General features: G+C 43.6%; 2 protein-coding genes across 3 annotated transcripts in view; one reads left to right on the top strand and one right to left on the bottom strand.

The window, feature by feature from the left end:
• The window catches only part of MTCH2 (mitochondrial carrier 2), a 31758-nt gene extending 26457 nt beyond the window's left edge, over positions 1-5301 (top strand). For both annotated transcript variants that reach the window (XM_056526583.1, XM_056526584.1), the window contains exons 7-13: positions 1766-1817; positions 1921-1980; positions 3498-3591; positions 3692-3733; positions 4481-4548; positions 4635-4710; positions 5071-5301. In XM_056526583.1, the coding sequence (XP_056382558.1) occupies positions 1766-1817; positions 1921-1980; positions 3498-3591; positions 3692-3733; positions 4481-4548; positions 4635-4710; positions 5071-5157 (479 nt within the window). In that variant the 3' untranslated portion in view covers positions 5158-5301. The remainder of the gene's footprint in view (positions 1-1765; positions 1818-1920; positions 1981-3497; positions 3592-3691; positions 3734-4480; positions 4549-4634; positions 4711-5070) is intronic.
• The window catches only part of LOC130276754 (otoconin-90-like), a 30228-nt gene extending 14423 nt beyond the window's left edge, over positions 1-15805 (bottom strand). Inside the window, exon 1 of the mRNA XM_056526586.1 lies at positions 15743-15805. Coding sequence (XP_056382561.1) covers positions 15743-15786 — 44 coding nt within the window. The 5' untranslated portion in view covers positions 15787-15805. The remainder of the gene's footprint in view (positions 1-15742) is intronic.
• Between the last annotated feature and the right edge of the window lie 5988 nt (positions 15806-21793).

Genomic DNA, 21793 nt, shown 5'->3' with positions numbered 1-21793 from the left:
GATCTTGAAATTCTGAAAAGAATGCACAGAAGATGCTGCAGACTGCATCATTCATGTCATAGGCAGTGTGCTGCAACTTCATTTAACTTTTAGTAGATCCAGAGATAAATGGTTGGCTACAGCGGTTATATAATCTACATGGAACAGCAGTAGGATCCACTGTAATAAAATGTGTGGTGTTCACTGAACTCCTTCCTGAATTGTTGCTATGCAATGACCCATGCAGTTTGTGCCTAATGTTTTAGTATTTCTAAACCAACCCGGGGCAGGAGTGGCTTCAGATACTGTATTTATGAGAGGATTTTGGCCTAGATTTATCAATTAGCATGAGACAAAAATGTGTCTGCTTTGCCAACAGCAACCAATCACTGCTCATCTAGCTTTCATTTCGCAAAATGCTTTAGTAAAATAAAACCTAAGCTGTGATCGGTTGTTATAGGAAAAGCAGACACATTTTGCCTTTTGTGTTCGTGTCCTCAACAGTCTATATTAGTGTTTCCCAACCAGAGTGCCTCCAGCTGTTGCTAAACTACAGCTTCCTGCAGCTTTTGGCTCTCCAGGTATGCTGAGAGTTGAAGTTTTGCAACAGCTGGAGGCACCCTGGTTGGGAAACACTGGTCTATATACTGTGCAGTGCTTTGAGTGTAACAGTCAGAATACCTTGACACCACAGAATTTTGAAATGGAATTCCGCTCGGAAATTTTGCTGTGTGAATGGGTTTTATGTTGAATTCACACTGAGGAGTTTCCAGACCAACCAAAAGAATAAACATGTTCAATCTTTCAGCGGAGATCCGTGCGGACTGCATTGCCATCGGCAGGCAGAGATTCTGTAGTGTGAACATAGCCTGAGAATAGTAATTCACTTCAGTACTTGCTGACTGTATCCACCTAAATACTGTGATATTGTGCTGGCACCTGGCCTGGAAAGACGAACAGGAGTGTAGTGAGGGGGTTTTAAACTCTACGTTGGTGGTGGTGGTTGTTTGTTTGTTTGTTTGTTTGTTTGTTGTTGTTGTTACAATTTGTACTAATTTTACTGTCATTTAGACTGTTTGACATACAGTTCAGCCTGTCTCCTGCATTGTCAGACTGAGCAGCAAGGTGGGGAGGGAAGCTTACAGCCATGATCTCCTCCCAGCTATATCTAGTGATTAGAGTTCAGTGAACTTACAGTAACTTGGCTCATAATGAACCTGGTGGCTCGGCTGTTGAAGACTTTAGTCTCTATAAATTAGTTCAGCTCTCCAGTTGCTTGGAAAAGGTGGATACAGTCCCAGGAGACCTAAGATTGTCATCCCAGACTTTTCCAGGCAACCAGAGCCCTTGGAAAGCTGAACTAACTTATGCAGACTAAAGTATTTAACGGCCGAGCCGCGAGGTTCGCTACAAGACCACAAGTGCAGTTTTTACTTTGGCCACGGAGACCTTACAATAGACTAACACTATACTGGAGAGGTCACTTATTAAGTCTCCTCAATATCATCACAGACAGGATTACAATGAAAGGTGACACCTGTGTATAAATAACATGGGATCCACCGCTGCCAATAGGTGGTGGTCACTGCTCACCGTCTGCCACTACCTGCACAGGCCACAACACACTCCCATAGAGATCACTGAGACATCACCAGACTACATGTTCCTACGGACTGGATTACTACAGATGTTGACACCTGCTAATGTGCTTCTGAATTTAAGAATAATTAGATTTTTATTGATTATTATATTGATTTTTAACACGTATCTACTCCTTCATTTACAGTAATCACGCTACGGTGTATGGTCCAATTCATTGGGAGAGAGACTAAATATGAGTATGTGTCCACATCATACATTCTTCTTACAATCTACTTTGATGTTAATGGCTATAGCTGTGTTCTTATGAATGATGTGACTGAGACTGATGATCTTTTTCAGCGGAATCTTTGGGTCCATTGTGACGATATACAGAGAGGAAGGAGTATTGGGATTTTTTGCGTAAGTTTTTTAATCGTTTTGTGCTGTGTATCTGTATCTGTGTTTTTTTGGCATTTACATTTCAGTGGTACCCAGGCCAGCATGGTTGGTGTGTCAAGTACCCCTCTTCTTGTAATACATGTCCTTAGAACAGACCATTAATGTGTAACTGAAGGGAGTATGACCCCATGATACCCCTTTACAACACTGCCCATCACAACACCAATCTCACCCCTGTGGCTCAGCCCAATTCACTTGCATGTGGTTGAGGCACAGTAAAAAACGGCCCTGCATGAATAGGGATGGTGCTGTGTCAGGTACGACAGAGAAGTGGCCATGATGGCAACCACTAGGAAAGTTTGATTATTGTAAAAGAACCCTTCTAACAACTGGGGATTGTGCAAATAAGACATATTTTAAAAGTAAAACTATAACCTGAAGTTATGTTTAGGAAATGAAGCCCTGTTATACTAAACCTAAAAGTCTGCAGAAAAGCAGTTTCCCTTCCATTGCCACAAATATTCACCCTTTAGGATGGTGAGAGAATAGATTTGTCTTTTGTGTTCAACATCACTGGAGAACATTGATGTATTTAATAGAAGGTGTCAGGGAAAGGTACAGTGATCCCTCAAGTTACAATTAATTAATTGGTTCCAGGACGACCATTGTATGTTGAAACCATTGTATGTTGAGACCAGAACTCTATGGAAACCTGGTAATAGGTTCTGAAGCCACCAAAGTGTACTCCAAAAAGAGTAAAAAAAAAAAGGGAGAATTAAAGAAAAATAAGTAGATAACCAATACAGATAAAGCAAATCCTTTCATATAAAAGTAAGAAAGATCTGCTGGGAGCTGTAAATCACTGTCTGTCAGTGTTTCCCAAGCAAGAAGCCTCCAGCTGTTGCAAAACTACAATTCCCAGCATGCCCGGACAGCCTTTGGCAGGGTGCCTCCAGCTGTTGCAAAACTACAATTCCCAGCATGCCCAGACAGCCTTTGGCTGTCCGGGCATGCTGGGAGTTGTAGTTTTGCAGCAGCTGGGGGCACCCTGGTTGGGAAACACTGGTCTATGTAGAGGACAGGAGCTTCTTCAGGGTCTTGTACAGAACACGCAATGTCCTAAAAAAGTAACATGGAGTCGCCCTTACTTGGTGTCCAAAGGAGCAGGTAACCCTGGTACAGGTAAAGTGTACAGAACATGTAGTACCTCCCTGTACTGTAGGGGGCGCTACCAGACACCAGTCAGTGCATACGCTTCAGTAATACAGAGATTTTACCAGTAAATTGCCCATTCTGATTGGTCGGTTCTTCCAACCATTGACACGTTTCTTAGATCTGGACTGTCCGTAGCATTGTATGTTGAGTCTGGTTTCAACTTACGATGGACCAGAAAAGACCATTGTATGTTGAAACTATTGTATGTTGAGGCCATTGTAGGTTGAGGGAATCACTGTAATGATGAGGAGTCGGTGTAGATGGGGTGAAGGGGCTGTAACCTGAATGATTCTAATCTGAATAGTTTTCTTTCTTCTGTCCAGTGGTTTGATTCCAAGGCTGCTTGGAGATGTGCTCTCCCTTTGGATCTGTAACATGGTGGCTTTCTTCATCAATAAATATGCTCTAGAAAATGAGGTAAATTTTATCTCACCTCTGTGTTTTTCTGTGGGGGATATGTCTCACTAGTTTTACAGATGATCTAATTTCCAATTTTTTTTTTCTTTGGTCTATCTAGGCAATGGGTGAGATGAAAAGCTACTCTCAAGCTGTCACTGGGGTGAGTGTAATACTGCTGTGTACCTACAGGTGGAGCGTTTTTTGTTCTTTTGAATGTAAATTAGCTTTCATCCATAAGTAAGAAAGCGTCTCTCAAATGCCACCTATAGTTTGCTACCCTAAAAGTTAACGTGTAACTAATTTAATGGCCTTGAAACACTGTAAGGGACATTAGTTAAGCTTTTTATACAGCTTTTTTGGTTTAAAGTTACTGCAGTTTTGTTGCAAGTGTGTTTTTTTTTTTTTTTTTACCCTTTGCTAAATTGATTTTGACAACAATGACTTTGGTACAAACCTTTGCTTTTTCGCTTTGCAGTGATGAGATTTACGAAGTGCGACTTTTCTAAAGAAGTGACACATTTGTCGCATAGACCTCAATTACACTACAAACCTACAGCAGCCCAGACCTGACTTGCCATACTTTCTGTAGACACTTGTTTAAAAAAGTTACAAGGGTGAAAAAAGTCTTAGAAAAATTATAGAGAAGGAGTCATACAAAGTAATGTTCTGCAGTAAAGTTTCAGAGAAATGTATAACGCTGACTATGATAAATGTCCCCCTGTGAGTTATATCAACCAAACCAGACACCTGTAGACAGACACTTCAGCGATCTTGTCATGTCATGTGTATGGTTAGTTATGCAGCATTGTACCTATTGTTTAGTAGTCAAATGTCAACTTTATTGTAACATCAATGGACATCTTTATATATTGATGGTGACTTGGTTTACTTATCTGCTTTTCTGCAGTTCTTGGCCAGTATGTTGACATATCCATTTGTCCTAGTGTCAAACCTAATGGCTGTGAATAACTGTGGGTAAGTATACACTACAAATTTATGTCTGTCTGCAGCTTACTTCTCTATTGTCTTTTATAATGGACACTGATGTCTGTGGTTTACAGGCTGGCTGGTGGTAGCCTTCCCTATGCCCCTGCATACTCTTCTTGGACAGACTGCTGGAGGCAACTCAGCAAAGAGGTAGAAAAAAAAATATATATTTATATTTTGGATTTTGACTTTATATTTTTTTCCCCTAAAACTACTGCTATGACTCTTAGACAATTTAAATAACTGGCAATGAGTTAACGTCGTTTTGCATTCTTAGAATTGACAAGGTGCCAACACTCTGAGATTATGGGATTTCATGTCCACTACCAACGAAAACATTTTTTGGCATCTGCTTGATTTAATGTGCTCTTTGGCATTCCTTTTATATAGTGACTCTGCCTATAGGTCTCCAGTGGCCTGTGCCATGCTGTATTCAGTAATAGCTCAGTAGGTTCTCTGTGCATCACATACTTTACACAGCTGACTCTATATTTTTTTTATTTATTTAAGGGAAACTCAAATCGGGGAAATAGCCTATTTTTCCGCAAGGTTCCTGCTGGAAAGAGCTACGTCTATGAACAGAAGAGATTTTATTAAAGTGAACTGCATCTGGATCCCAGCCTACATCTGCCGCTTTTCACACTTCAGGGGGGGAAATGGGGAGAGTTTAATTTGTACACATTTTGTTTACAATTATATATGATTTTCCTTTTTAATAAACATTCATTATTGACAACTTAAGACTGTCCTGTTGTCACTTGCTTCCTGAAATGCCCTGTTGTCACGGTATAACTGGGTATAATTCCACCTGTTAGCTGCCATTTGTTAGGTCATGAGGAGACAAACAGCAGGTCCCTGTTTATTGGATCACATGACTCATTGGTTATATTGCACCCACTAGGATAGGGATATTAGGACATCCTAGAATTTATCCTTATAAATAGTACTAGTTACCATGACTGGCAGGCATTAAAATAGGGCCTATTTGGTAGACCTGAGGCCCCTAAGAGTTATCATCCTGTCTTAAATTAAACTTTATATAACTATAAAGAAATTAAAGTACTGTACCTGGAATTAATAATTCCTATAACAGTCTGTCACATGATCCGATTTAATTTTAGGGTTTGTTCAGAAATGTTTGCATATTTTCTAGAAACAGCACCACATTATACCTTTGTCTGGTAGCATATTTTGACCTAATTTCCCCCTGCTTCTGGGAAAGAAGCGAACCATTTCTTTAAATGGTATTCCGGCCAAAGACATTGTTTCCTTCTGTGTTTCCGGGCCTGGAGACTTCACGCCACGCCCCCTCCATTCATGTCTATGGGAGGGGGCGTGATGGAAGTCACGCCCCCTCCCATAAACATGAATGGAGGGGGCGTGACTTGACGTCACTTCACCGGTCCCGGAAAAACAGAGGTTTCCGAGACTGTAGCAGGAGGAACCCCCGCATAGAATGCGGTTACTGCACAGAGATCACGGGGGTTTCCAGCAGCGGGCCCTCGCGATCAGACATCTTATCCCCTATCCTTTGGATAGGGGATAAGAGGTCTTTGGCCGTAATACCCCTTTAAATCCTGGACATGCCTTTTTCCTTAGGATAGGTAATCAATAACTTTGGAGCTGAGCTGCAGGAACCGGACACTTTCACTATACAATGTATAGAGTTGAGGCTTCCAAGCACCACGGTTCACATGAACAATTGCTGGCACCCCAGCAATCAGGTATTGTTGGTCCATCCTGAGGATAGGATGTCAAGTAAGGTCCTTGAAATATGTCTAGGGAGTTTAGCCAAACCAGAGTCTCCTCCAAAAGGAAGAGTCATCCATGCATAGAAAGATGTTTAAGTGTACGTTCACACGAGCGCATCCCCAGCGCGTATTACACTGCGGATCCATCGCTGAAGGACCGCTGTATGCTGCCTTTACAGGTGCCTGCTCGGAGCAGCAATACGCCGCTACAAGCAAACACACTGAAGCATAAGGGTTCTTGCTGCTTATCAGTAGTAAACAGGATGATTGCTATCTAGGTTAGATGCCTTTTGATACAGCTCTTTGTGTGCAGTGCAGATTTTAGCAAAAAAAAGCAAGGCAACAGTGCATTTGGAAAAATTTTCGACCCTCTGTTTTTTCACTGTGCTAAAATAAAGTGCTTTCCGCACTTGATATCCCATAATGTAAAAGTGAAAACGTAATGTTTTGAAATCTTTCAATAAGAATATCTCTGTACTTTGCTTGATTAGTGTACCTTTCATAAACAAAAACGTTTTATATAATGTAGATAACATTATATGTATATTTATAATATACATTGGTTAAAAAATTTGTATATTTTTGGGTAAAAAAATGCTTACGCTGCAGCTATTGCATGTGAGGAGTCCAAATACAGGAAGTGAGGACAGGACAAACAAGGCTCTGTGCAGTCTCCTGGCTTGTCAATCATCCTCATGTGTGAGCCCATAGCATGTCACAGGCAATACTTCCTGTATTTGGTCTCCTCATGGAGACACACAGGCAATAGCTGCAGGGACAAAAATATACACATTTATTAACCAATGCATATTACAAATGATAATTACTACGTTATATAAAAGAGATTACTTACCGGGTAATCTGTATTTCATTAGCTCATGACGGCACCCCTAGAGAGGACCTCTCACCACATAAAAACGGACACGCTTCTCCACACCTCAGTTCAAAGTAAAGTACGCTAAAGGAGCCAATAATCATAGAAAATGATTTTCTTTCTCTAAATTCATTAAGCAACATAAAAAATCAGGGCGGGACTACCGCCTGAAGGACTTTATGTCCAAAGGAAAGATCAGAAGCAGGATTTAATTGCAACCTATAGTGTTTTAAAAAAAAAGTATGTTTTGAGGACATGAAGCTGCCCTACAGATCTGGTCCAAAGAGGCTTCAGCCTTCTCTGCCCAGGAAGAAGTCAGTGCTCTGGTAGAGTGAGCTGAAAAAAAGGAAGGTGGATCCTGATTCTTTGTAGTGTAGGCTAATGTAATTGATGACCTGATCCATCTACTAATAGACGGTTTAGAAGCAGTCTTGCCTTTATTAGGGCCAGAAAATTGGACTAAAAGATTTTCTGTAGAACGAAAGTCCTTAGTAGAGTCCAGATACTTTAGGAGGCATCTTCTGACATCAAGGTTATGGAACTTGAAGAATAATCTCCTGAGATTTATGAAACTCTACCATCTTTTCTGCTGAAAGTGGTCTCAAAGTTCTCAATACTACTCTGTCATCTTATATCTTGGTATAAGGAGGAAAGGCAGAGACGCTTGCAATTCTCCTGCCCTCCTAGCCATTATTGCCAGGAGGAAGCACATCTTGAGGGTGAGCAACTTGATGGAAAAATAATCCAGAGGTTGAAATGGTGGTCCTGATAAAGGTATTTAACACCATATTAAAGTCCCAAGGGGCACGGTAGGTCTTGATGGTGGATTTAATCTTGTAGCCCCAGAAATTAAATGTTTTACTAATATTATCTGCTAACTTTGCAGTTAAAAAAGGAACTCAGTGCTGAAATTTGTACTTTAAAGGTACTAGGACTTAGCTTCTTATCCAGGCCTAACTGGAAGAAATGAAGGATTTGAGGGATATTGAGATCTCCCAATGGATCGACTGCAGGTCCCACTACTCTTAAGAAGGCTCTCCATGTTCTTAGGTATATGGCAAATGTTACGTCTTTCCTACTTGCAAGTAAGGTGTTTATTACTTGGTCAGATAGGCCTCCAGCTTTTAGAATTGACCTCTCAGCATCTAGGCTGTTAGATGAAGGTGAGCCGACTGAGGATGATGAACTGGTCCCTGGTACGGTAGATCCTCCCTGTCTGGAAGGTTGTGAGACTGACATTGTCCTTAACAAGGTAAACCAGGGCCTTTTGAGGCCAGAAGGGTGCTATCAATAGTACTAAGGCTCTGTCCTGTCTTATCTTTTTCAAGACCTGAGGGATAAGGCGAAGAGGTGGGAAAGCATACCCTGTTTCTCTTCCCCAGTCCTGAGAGAAGGCGTCTACTGCTGTCAGATAATCCAGTGGGTTGAGAGAATAGAACCTGAGATTGTTCCTGGAAGCAAAGAGATCTATAGAGAATTTTCCAAACCTTTCCTCCTAGCATTGCAAATATCTCCTTGTTTAGACCCCATTCGGACTGAAGATGAACTCTGCTCAGGAAGTCTGACACCATGTTGTCTTCCCCTCTCAGGTGAACCACAGAGATGCTAGCTTGGCTTCTGCTAAGGAAAAAATCTAGAAGGAGAGACATAACAGGGGCTTAAAGTAACCTACAGCGGTGGTGTTGTCTTACCTTAGATTTGACGAATAAGCAAAGATATTGCCTGGAACACTGCATAAAGCTCTTTGTAATTTGATGTAGATTGATGCATCAGAGGAGGAGATGCTGGCCGCAGGAGGCACCCCAAGGACTGGCATCTGTAGTTATACTCACTACCGACGAGGGAGACCAAGGTACCCCTTGAGGCAGGTTGTTATGGTTCATCCACCATAACAAGGAGACCCTTGCTTTTGACGAAAGGGAACATTTTTGGCTTAGTGATGAGGGATTGCCATCCCACTTTTGAAGGATATCTGTCTGTAACATCCTGGATCGATCTGCACTGAGCCCATTTCACTGCTACAATACAAGACGTCATCAGACCTAGTACTGACATTGCATCCCTGAAGGTGCATAAGTGAGACCGGAAAATAACTTCTACTCTGTCCTTGATGAGGATCTGTATGGCTAGAGGCAGGAGAAAAAGCTGAGACATTGAATCCAGAAGGATGCCTAAGAAAACGCACTGCCTGGAAGGAGTTAAGTTTGACTTTTTTAGATTCAGATTCCAACCTAGATCTTTCAGTATGGAGCAGACTACTTGAATGTGCAAATGAAGGGTTTCTGAGGAGTCTGATACTATCAGTAAATCGTCCAAATATCGAACTAGCAGAATGTTTTGGGTTCTTATGAAAGCTGCCACCTCCTGGCTTGAGAGACCCCAAAGGAAAGGGCTTGGTACTGTAAATGGACACAAGCTCCCTCCATAAACACCGCCACCCTTAGAAACTTTTGATGAGAGTTGTGGATGGGAATATGGTATTAGGCGTCTTCTAAATCTACAATTTGGAAATAGCAGAGGGATTGTGGACTTTAAGGACTCCATCCTGAATTTTTTGTATGACAGAAAGAGGTTTTAACTTTTTTTAGATTTATTATAACTCTGAAAGAACCGTTGGGTTTTTTTTTTTTACTAAGAAGAGAGGGGAATAGAATGAGGGCTCAAGTCCTGCAGGAACGTGTGGGAATTGAGTTCCTGCACTTTTTCCAGGATAACCATTCCCATTTAGCAGTCCTGCAGGACCAGCCCTTGAGTGGAAATCTTGGGTGAGTTCCCTCACCTTTGTTCTCAGGACTTGACCCCTGAATAGAATCCCCTCCTCTCCTCCCCCTGGGGGACTGGAACCAGGACTTTTTTGAGCAAAAGAGATTTTATTTCGGTTATCATCAGGGCTGTGGAGTCTGAGTCGAGGAGTCGGACAAAATTTTGGGTACCTGGAGTCGGCAAACAATGCACTGACTCAGACTCCTACTTAATTTAGATTGGAATAAAAAAAAAAAAAAAGCAAGGTTAAATGTCCCAATTCACAAAAAGTTAGAATTAATGACTTCTCTACTTTAAGTATAAAGACCAATGCAAGCAGTGCCTCATGTAACCGCAAAACGAACACGTTAAGTGACTGTGAAGAAGCATGCTTTTCAAGTGCTTTACTATATGGTACACAACGCACAATTAGGAGCGGCAATACTTATACTTTCCATAGTGTTGTGTTCTGCTGTTACAGGGAACCCATGGGTAACCTAGCCTCTCACTGATAAGGGATTAAGTAAATATGTTTTTTGCATGACTAGAGACACTTGTATAAGTGAAGGGAATGGAGGGTCAATAGTTCAAGACTGAAGCTGTAAACCATTGGAAAAACTGGTGCTAAGGTTATAAAAACTTGTAAACTCGATTGTTAGCTTAAAGGGGTACTCCCCCTCCCCCCCCTAGACATCTTATCCCCTATCCAAAGGATAAGGGATAAGATGTCAGATCGCCGGGGTCCCACTGCGGCACCGCGCGAGTTCGCTCTGTGCGTAATGACGGGCGATACAGGTACCGGAGCATCGATACGTCACTGCTCTGCCCCTCGTGATGTCACGGCCAGCCCCCTCAATACAAGTCAATGGGAGGGGGCGTGGCGGTCGTCACGCACCCTGCCATAGGCTTGCATTAAGGGGGCGGGCCGTGATGTCATATGGGGCAGAGCCATGACGTCACGCTGCTCCCTCCTCTGTATCACCCGTCATTACGCACAGAGCGAACTCGCTCTCTGTAGTAATCGCAGCGGCGATCCCGGGGTTCCCCAGCAGCGGGACCCTGGCGATCTGACATATGCCCCTTCCTGGATCCTCCCACTGCCCTATCTTCAGCAGCAGATCAGCACACAAACTGTTCAATACAGTAGACTGTTGGCTTCCCAGACAGTAGTCCTGTGGTAATGACATGTATGTTGCCTTTCTTTCCTTCAAGGAATGTATAAAATACATTCGCAGGAACTTTTATCTACCGACTCCACAGCCCTGGTTATCATGGCCTCTTGTTTCAGGGAATCTTTCACTATCCCAGTGGGAAAGAATCTGTCTGGAGGAAATGACCGGAACTCCAGAAGGAGACCCGATCTCAGAGTGAATAGAACCCAGGGACTAGAAGAAATTTTCTCCCAGGCGCCCCACAAACTTGGACAGCCCACATCACCCTTCCACTGCCTAAGCCATGTGGCTCTCCTAGAAGAATAAAAGCGGCTGCTCTGGCACCCAATCTTATGGAATCTACTGAGGAGTCTGCCAAAAAATCTACAGCCTTAGAAATTACGGGTAAGGATTCTAAGATCTCTTCTCTAGGGGGTCTGGTTAACAAGATGGGGTTGTAATTGTGAAACCCAGACTCTTAGGGAGCGAGCGACACATGTAGCATCTACATTGGTTCTGATGGCCGCCTCCCAAGTTTTCTTTTGTTAAAGAACTCTGCTTTTTTGTCCATTGGGTCAGACAGGGTTTCTAGATCCTCAAATGGCAAGGCGGATTTCCTAGTCATTTTAGCCACTGGGACATCAATTAACGGGGTTCTATCCCATGACTTAGTGACTCCTCAAAGGGGTACTTCCTTTTAAGGAGTTTAGGAAAAAAAATATTTCTTCTCAGAATTTTCCCATTCCTTAATAAATTATTTGCTGATACTTTTATGCAAATTAAATGTACAGTACTTCTTGGTAAGCCTTCGTATAGGGCGTTTTCGGCCATGACTGTCTCTCTGCTCTGCTCAAGATTAGCAGTTATGCGGATTGCTTTACGGAGCTGATCAGTATCATCTGGAGAAAATCTTCTTGCTCTTCATCAGAGGAGGAATATAGAGTAAGATTTTCCTCTTGAACACTAGGGGGACTGGAAATAGCAGGGGTGACCACAGAGGAGGCTGAAGCACCCACATTCCCGACAATTCCTAGTCCTTTAACCCCTTCCTGACCTATGACATACATGTACGTCATGGAAGGGAGGGTTTTCCCGACCCATGACGTACATGTACGTCGTATTATATTGGCCGCCACTAAAAGTGCAGTGCTGCGCCCTGTGTGATGGTGGCTATCGCTGATAGCCAGACATCTTGCCTCGGGACCTAGGGGGGTTTTGTCCCCCCCCCCCCTCACAGCGATCGCTCCTCTCGGCTAGTCAAATCTGACTAGCTGATGGCAGCGTTTCGCACATAAAAATCCTAAGCAGCGTGGTGTGTGTGTCCCGATCACGGGGATCGGGACACACACTGCTCTGCTAGGAGACCCCAGTGTCCCTTACCTGTCCGGAGCTGCTGGCGCTGTGCCCGATGGCATGCTTTACTTTCACTTTTGTTTTCTCAATTTTTTTTTATTTTTTTTTAAGTTGAACAACAGCTCCCCCTAGTGTCCAAAACTTGGTACTGCATACTGCATGTTTTGGGCACTGGGCACTATGGGGAGCTATTGTAGAGAAGTAAATAAAATAAATAATAAAAAAAAATTATATATATATATACGCGCGCGCGCGCGCGTTTGTATATATTATATACATATACATATACACACGTGTATGTATATATATATATATGTGTGTGTGTATATATAAATACTTATACATGTGTGTATGTGTGTGTATATATATATATATATATATATATATATATACACACACACACGCATATATATTCAAAATTTTATTGTTCCCAAAAAAAAATAGATTTTGAACTTTTGTAGAAAATTTGAAAAATGCTCATAATATAAGCCTTCTAATGTCGTAAAAAAAGTAAAGGAATGTTTAACAAATGATGCCAGCATAAAGTAGACATGTTGTGGATGTGAACTCATAACTAAATTTTTTTGGCATGACTATTTCTCTTACAAGTAGAAAGTTTCAAACATAGAGAAATGAAAATGTTTTCAATTTTTCACAATGTTTTAGAGTTTTTCACAAAAATTGCTTCATGTATCAACAAAAATTTACCACTAATATAAAGTACAATATGTCTCGAAAAAACAATCTCTGAATCACTTTGCCTGGTAAAAGCAGTTCAAAGTTACTACCACTTAAAGAGAGACATGTCAGATTTGAAAAAACGGACTGGGTCATGAAGGCAAAAACTAGCTGGGTCATGAAGGGGTTAAGGGATGAATCTATCTCCTCCCGGATCATTACTCTTAGGTTGCTAGCAATTGTAGAGGACTCCTGGGCCACGATAACTTCAATACAGGCGGCACATATAGACTTTTTATAGGCAAGTTCTAATGGCTTCCTACATTCTGCACATTCCTTATTATGGGATTTAGAAGATGACTTATTGCTACCCTACAAAACAAAACAATAGACTGACTTAGCTAGCAGAATATGGAATGAAATTGAAATTGGCCCTCATTTACTTAGAAAATCGGGTTGTAAGTCTATGTTGCTTTCTTACCCGATTGCTTTTTTCCCATGGTATTTATTATTATTATGTCACATCCTGTTTGTCGCACGTGCGTCTTTTTGGCTTGGTTTCCAACTCCTCTGAGTTGTCGGGAAAAAAATCCACAACAATTCAACAAATTTGGGTTGGAAAGCTTTATAAATATGTGGGAAAGCTCAGAAATGTCGGGTTACGCCCCTTTTTCGGGGTTGGGAGAATCCAAATCGGGTCCGTCGGGAAAAAATTTTGCATCGTGTCGCAGACTGGCGCACGATGTCTGCGACATGTCGCAGACAAAGATGGGACAAAAAAACAGACAAAACAAGTTGGGTTTAGAATAGTAAATGAGGGCCATTGTCTCACCCAGAAGTAGATCCACACCTCCGTAACCGGGCTGGAACTACTCTTCTTGGAGCATCCACTTCCTTCTGTCGAATGCTCCGACATGCTGGAGGAAGTTTTTAAGCAAAAACACTGCAGGGCAACCAGGAATGGTCTGCTCAGCTGTTGCAGGCTGGTATTACTGCAGGCCGTTGGTACTGGTGTACTGCTGCTGTACTGCTTTGGGCTGCTGTACTGCTGTGGGCTTCCTGCCAGATAACCACTGCGGGCTGTGGGTATTGCTGCGTGCTGGCCGCCTGCTGCCCACAGGCTCCGGACGCTGTATGATGCCGACAGGGGATCCAAAATGGAGAATTCCCACACCCCTTTTGAATGGAACCGGAAGTGACACTATGCTGCCAGGCTGACGTCACATCCACCGGCGTTCTGTGCAAGCGACACACCCGCTCCAGAGACTGGAGAGCTGGCGGAAACCACGCTACTCCACAGCCCCACCTCCTTAACGCCTTAAGAGATGCAGGGCTATTGGGACCCCACTGGATCACCCGCAGGACCCACAGGCAGACTCAGGGCTACTCCCCAAAGGAGACTTCTGCCGAACAGGAAGCTCCACTACCAGAGGATCTGCAGCCCCTTGGAGATATATGGAGACAGCTCCCAGGCCTCCTACTTTTTATGTTCCCAGGTTTCCTGTCCTGCAGTGGGAGGTCCTCTCCAGGGGTGCTGTCATGAGTGATCAGGTAAAAGTTTTTGTTCACGACAGGTACACTTTAAGCTTTCACTCAACCCTGACCAGTCTCTCTGTACCAAAAATACCTCACCATGCTTCACTGAAGGGATGAAAATCTCACTCCTTCCAGTACTTATCAGCTGCTGTATAGTACAGAGGAAGTTGAGTTATTCTTTTCTGTCTGACCACAGGGCTCTCTGCTGACACCTCTGTCCATGTCTGTCCATATCAAAGTGATAATAAAGTGCAGTCAGATTGCAATACCATAGATGTCTAGGCATACATATTATACAATAGAGACAATAAACAATAAGTGATATACAGTGAAGGTAAAGTGTAAAATATAAACTTACAGAGGCGGAGTTTCAAACCGGGCCCAGCATGATGCGGAAGCACCAGTCGGCGGCGCAGTCATCATTAGATGTGCACATGCCGGCGGGACCGTATGTAAACGGGAACCACAAGGGTCAGCCGGAGGTACGTATGTCGGCCCATGCGCGCCAGGATCTGGGGTGCTGCGCGGACATAGTGAGTGCTGGCGCACACCATGCAGTGTGTGTGCGCAAGCGCACAAAGCATCAAGAGACAAATGAGGGCAGCAAAGAAAGGGCAGTGCTGTGCCAAAGTTGGAAATATCAAGAATTGATAGATCCAACAGGTAAACGTAAGGTAATAGTAGTAGGGCATAGGGTAATGGCACAATAATTAGGCAGGAGAGTGGAAGCAAAAGGGGTCATAGAAAAACACAGTCTATACACACCAGGGACACATCAATCTAGAACCCCCTAGGGATATATGGCCGTAAACCTGGGAACAAATCCCAGGAAACGGCCAACTGGTAGCACAGTTGTAATATCCACCGGGCGAGACAACTGGGCGCACCAACAAACCCATAATTGAGGGTGGCGCATATTAAGCCCAGACCAGAAGTGTCACACTTGCAAAGACCAATCACAACGACCAATTGCTAATAGTAACCGCCTGCAGTACAGAGTTGAATAAATCAAGAAATAAAGCATGCCCAAAAGAATAAATGGTTCAGTGTGATGCCATTTTCGATGCAATGAGATGTTGATACACAAAATCACTCACGTTTTCCAGCTGATCCTCAATGGATAAAACAAATATAAAGTCATGTAAGGTCCGTTTCGCCATCTCTGTAAGAAAGAGATACAAAATTAAGTGAATATCATATAAAATGAAGTGAAAATAGATACAGAAATAAAATGACTATTGTATAAAACCATACACAATGTAAATCTTAGCAATACAGCAGGGACAATCTACAGGCTTAGGCATGTGTGTAAATGAGAAATTAGATAATATTCATAATGGGGAATTCAGCGTTAAAGGGGTTGTGAACTGCCCTGCAGTTCGGAGCTCCACTCACAGCGTCCGGAAGTTCATTACTCCGAACGCTGTGTGCGGGCTTCCGTGTTCGCAGCCGCCGGGCGTGACGTCACGCCCGGCCCCCTCGTGACGTCTCGCCCGCCCCCTCAACGAAAGTCTATGGGAAGGAGGTGCGACCGCTGTCACGCCCCCTTCCCATAGACTTTGGTAGAGGGGCCGGCGGCTGCGAACACGGAAGCCCGCACACAGCGTTCAGAGTAATGAACTTCTGGACGCTGTGAGCGGAGCGCCGAACTGCAGGGCAGCGCACAACCCCTTTAAGACCATGGGGTTTGAGTGTTTTGAGGTCAAAAAACCACCGGAGCTCACATCGATTTCCACCTCTTTTGAGTGCTGGGATGTGATCGATTATAGCGAATTTGAGGGCATGTACGGTGTGACGAAGTGTTTCAGGACTGGAAGGTCGAGTCTGCCCTTGCGTATCGTGTACCGGTGTTGATTAAACCGTACAAGAATATTCACTGGTAGTCTCGCCCATGTATAGCAAATTACACGGACTTATGAGTATGCATACGACAAAGCTGGAAGTACAGGTTGAATAGTGCCTGATATTGTACCCTTTACCCATGACTGGATGTGTGAAAGAGGGTCCCTTAATCATTTTAGAACAATTGATACAATGGCTGCAGGGGAAACATCATCTCCTGCTCTTGACAGTCAAATACCGTTGTCCAGAAGGGTTTTTGGTAGAGCAATCGGCCTTAACTAATTTATCCCGCAAATTGGGAGCAGGCTTATAGGACATCAGGGGGTTAAGCTGAATTCAGGCACCTCAGGGAATGAAGAATGTAGCAAGTACCAATGTTGTTTTATAATGCATGCAATAGCGGTAGGTTGATCATTAACGTGTGATACAAATGGCACACATTTGTCACATGTCTTTGCAAAAGGTTTATAAATCAATTCTTTCCTGTTGGTGGCAGTTAGAAAGATACTATATAGATGGTATTGGGTCCCACTACGCTTAAACCGATTCTCATCGGAAGTTTCAAAATACTGCTGGCGATGTAACACCGAAGTAGGTTCCATTCGTCATATATGGTGGGACTGTGGTGAAATTCAAAAATTCTGGAACCAGGTCTTTGCATTAATTCTTAAGATTAATGGACAATGTAATTGGGGACCGGAAGTGGCACTATTATGTCTAACTACAAACCTATTGCCGGCCCCAGAACTGACAGGAATAACACATACTTTGTTTGTGGCACGTACCCAAATAGCCATGAAATGGAAATCAAAGAATATCCCAAACATTACTGAGTTAGAAAATATTGTGCATAGGAATTATAAGATGGAGGGTTTGATAATAAAGAACTTTACATATAATAAAATATATGAAGAAAACTGGAGACTATGGAAATTATATAGATGCAAGTTAAGCTGCAATGATTGATTTAGAGAGATGCGGGTACAAAAGATGGGAATAGTAGTTATGAAAGAGATGATATGAATGGAAGTGCGAATGTTTTTGTTTTTTTTTCCCTGTGTTTAGTTTTGTCTCTTCCTTTGTGTGATTATGTTTATTATGTTTGTATTATTTGTATCTTTTTTTTCTGTGATAAAAATAATAAAAGAGATTTGTAAAAAAAAAAAAAAAAAGTAGTAACGGATATTATAAACTAGGTGCAAACGGATTACATAAAGGCTCATCCGTTTGCCATAGACTTCAATGTTAAAAATAACGGCCCTTAATTTACCCGTTTCTTGTAACGGAAAAAAAATTAGTGCATGTGCTGTTTTTTCTTCCGTCACAACTAACGTCCCTTATTCATGATGGGCTATAACGGGTCATCACTGATAATCAAAAAATCCCATAGACTTGAGAATGGTATTTTGTAACACCCGTTTAACATGTATTTTCTAACAGACGTTTATAACGGATCTTTTAACGGAACAACTTTATAGTGTGAAAGGGGCCTAATACATATCCAGCATTCCTCACAGGCTTTTTTTTTCTAGCTACCAGTGTAGTTGACTGCTTCCCTGGTGGGTGGATATGCTCATAGGGAGATGGCCTAAAAGTATTGTGTTTCCTTATCTCTAAGTACATGTCAAGAAAAAGTCTATTTTGCTTTAATGGAATTGAGATGTTCAGTTGCCATGGTTACTTGCAATTTGCAGAGCAAGAATGTTGTGATGCTGCTGAGGGTGGAATTGTCTTTTGGCGTATCCTCCTTTGCTGTGGGATTTGGAGCGTCTCCAGAAAACATCATGTGTTTATCTCCTGTTGTGTGAAATTGTCAGGTCACCAGCTTTGCCTGTCAGTCCCTCGCTCCTTCAGGAAATGCAGCATGTGCTGAGGGTTATGTGAAGGTTCAATACAAGCCCCTCAGCTGAGAATTTAAGAAAACACAAACAGACATTGATCTATTTACTGTAGTACCATATTGTTCTGGTTTGGGGTTTCCCTTTTATTTTTGGTCCTCCAGTAAGGCTTGCTTCCCACTTCATTATTGCCATGCATCCTATGTATAAATAGACATCCTGTCAGAAAAGGGATGCCTGATGAAGCCGCCTAAGTGCGGTGAAACGCGTTGCATTTGAATAAAACATCTTTTACTCACTGGACGTGTCCGATCTTGGCCAGTGCCAATACCCCCCACCGCCCCTTGGAAGTCCTCACTTGTTGAAAGGGATGCTGTTGAAAGGGATGCTGACATATACCGCAGAGCACTGCAGCAGGCATCCCATCAATGAAGGGATCCAACATACAATGAAGCATAATGCTTAATAGAGCCCTGACATTGTGCTGCCTGGGTCTAGGAGTCAATTGCTGCTTCTATAGAACTTCATCTGTGTGATCTGCAATCATTTGGTAGAGCCTGGTCCAGCCTATCTATCAAATGTAGAGCTGGGATCGGGGCAGAGGTAAGCCCTCCAGCTTTCTCCACAGTAGCGATCCACTCCACTAGACCACCAGGGACAAGGTCCCTTTAGATGCTGCTGCCAGCTTTAACAGCGGCGATCTAAAGGGTTAATAGCCATCTGCAGCAATCGTTGCATGTCAGCCCCCAGATGGGGGTTGTCAGGTATGGTGCGGGCTCAAGTCAGGAGACCGCTCCATACGCCCTGGGTGGCACCATGACGGACTAGGTCCGTCATGGGTCACAAAGGGGTCAAAAATCTTTTTGTGCTGCCTGGGTCTAATGGACCCAGCGGGACCCATTGTAGGGCCGGCCCTGCCTTCATCGGACTGTTTTCTTAATCCTGTTCCTGATGAATTTCTGACCATTACCGCCGGCTCCCGAAAGGTATGTGTTCTACTCCTGTCTACTCCCACAACATGTGCGTCCAATCCCGTCCGCTCCCACTAACATTTTGTCACAGCTTTTAGAAATAGTACCCCCATGCCATTTCATTACCCCTTGCGCCATTTCATTGCCCCCTTGTGCCATTTTATCAGCTCCTTGTGGCATTTCAGAGATTTGGAGGACTGCGCAGGATTTTGCGGGACCTTAACCCCTTAAGGACCCAGGGCATTTGGGTACGCCCTGGCTCCATGGTACTTAAGAACCCAGGGCGTACCTGCGGGGACCGGACCGGGATGACTGCTGATATCTATCGGCAGGCATCCCGTGCAAATGCCGAGGGGGGACCCCCCCCCCATGTCAATTCAGACCGGCGATCTGCGGCGATTCCGGGTCATACATTTCTCCGGTGACCCAGAAGATAAGGGGGATCGGTAGTGTACAAGACACCCACGATCCCCCTGAAAGGATAGGAGTGAGGTGGCAGGGGTGCCACCCCTCCTATCCCTGCTATTGGTCGGTCAGAAGCGGGGGGGTATGGGGTTAGAGTTCGGTTCCCCCGTTTTGCCCACCCACAGTAATGCGGGCAGAACGGGGTAACTGTCCTGTGACCGGCGCCGGAGGTCCACAACCATCGGCAGCAGGCGGCGATGACGTGCGGCTGGCTCCCTGGTGGACTACCGACTACGGAAGCCGGTGAGTTGCAAAGTGGTCTCTAAACTGTAGCCCTCCAGATGTTGCAAAACTACAACTCTCAGCATGCCCAGACACCTGTTTGCTGTTTGGGCATGCTGGGATTTGTAGTTTTGCAACATCTGGAGGGCCACAGTTTGGAGATCAATGTGCGGTGGTTTCTAAACCGTGGCCCTCTAAATCTTGCAAAACTACAACTTCCAGCATGCACAAACAACAAACGACTGTCTCGCCATGCTGGGTGTTGTAGATGCGTACCTCCAGCTGTTGTATAACCACATCTCTCAGCATGCCCTTCGGCCATCAGTACATGCTGGGAGTTGTAGTTTAGCAACAGCTGGAGGCACACTGGGGGGAAAATACTGAGTTAGATAACAGAACTTAACTGAAGATTTTCCAACCAGTGTGCCTCCAGCTATTGCAAAAACTCCCAGCATGCACGGTCTGTCAGTGCATGTTGGGAGTTGTAGTTTTGCAACAGCTGGAGGTTTGTACAGGGTACATTCACACAGATGGGTTTACAGTGAGTTTCCTGCTTCAAGTTTGAGCTGCGGAAAAATTTCTGCCGCAGCGCAAACTCCTAGCAGGAAACTCGCCGTAAACCCTCGCCAGTGTGAATGTACCCTAAAAACACTACACTACACTAACACATAATAAAGGGTTAATCACTACATATACACACACCTTACACTGTCCCCCCCCCAATAAAAATGAAAAACGTATCGTACGGCAGTGTTTCCAAAACGGAACCTCCAGCTGTTGCAAAACGACAACTCAGCCACTGACTGTCCAGACATGCTGGGAGTTTAGCAACAGCTAGAGGCACCCTGTTTGGGAATCACTGGCATAGAATACCCCTATGTCCACCCCTGTGCAATCCCTAATTTAGTCCTCAAATGCGCATGGTGCTCTCTCACTTCGGAGCCCTGTCGTATTTCAAGGAAACAGTTTAGGGCCACATATGGGTATTTGTGTACTCGGGGGAAATTGCGTTACAAATTATGGGGGGCTTTTTCTCCTTTTACCCCTTATGAAAAGGAAAGGTTGGGGTCTACACCAGCCTGTTAGTGTAAAAAAAAATTAAACACTTTTACACTAACATGCTGGTGTTGCCCCATACTTTTTACTTTCACAAGAGGTAAAAGGAAAAAAAGACCACCAAAATTTGTAAAGCAATTTCTCCTGAGTACGGAAATACCCCATATGTGGGCATAAAATGCTCTGCGGGTGCACAACAAGGCTCAGGAGTGAGAGTGCACTATGTATATTTGAGGCCTAAATTGGTGATTTGCACAGGGGTGGCTGATTTTATAGCGGTTCTGACATAAACGCAAAAAAATAACTACCCATATGTGACCCCATTTTGCAAACTACACCCCTCATAGAACGTAACAAGGGATATAGTGAGCCTTAACACCCCACAGGAGTTTGACGAATTTTCATTAAAGTTGGATGGGAAAATTTGTAACCCCATTTCTTCTGAGTAAGAACATACCCCATATGTGGATGTAAAGTGCTCTGCGGGCGAACTACAATGCTCAGAAGAAAGGGAGCGCCATTGGGCTTTTAGCGAGAAAATTTGTCCGGAATTGAAGGCCACGTGTGTTTACAAAGCCCCCATAGTGCCAGAACAATGGACCCCCCACATGTGACCCCATTTCGTAACATAATGTAATAAGGGGTACTGTGAGCATGTACACCCCACAGGTGTCTGACAGATTTTTGGACCAGTGGTCCATGTAAATGGGGTGTAAATGCTCACTGCAGGAGGGGTGTAGTTTCCAAAATGTGG

Source organism: Hyla sarda, chromosome 6 (genome assembly GCF_029499605.1).
Source record: "Hyla sarda isolate aHylSar1 chromosome 6, aHylSar1.hap1, whole genome shotgun sequence".
Lineage (NCBI taxonomy): Eukaryota > Metazoa > Chordata > Amphibia > Anura > Hylidae > Hyla > Hyla sarda.
Note: the sequence above shows the minus strand (reverse complement) of the source record. Positions and strands in the feature narration are given on the sequence as shown.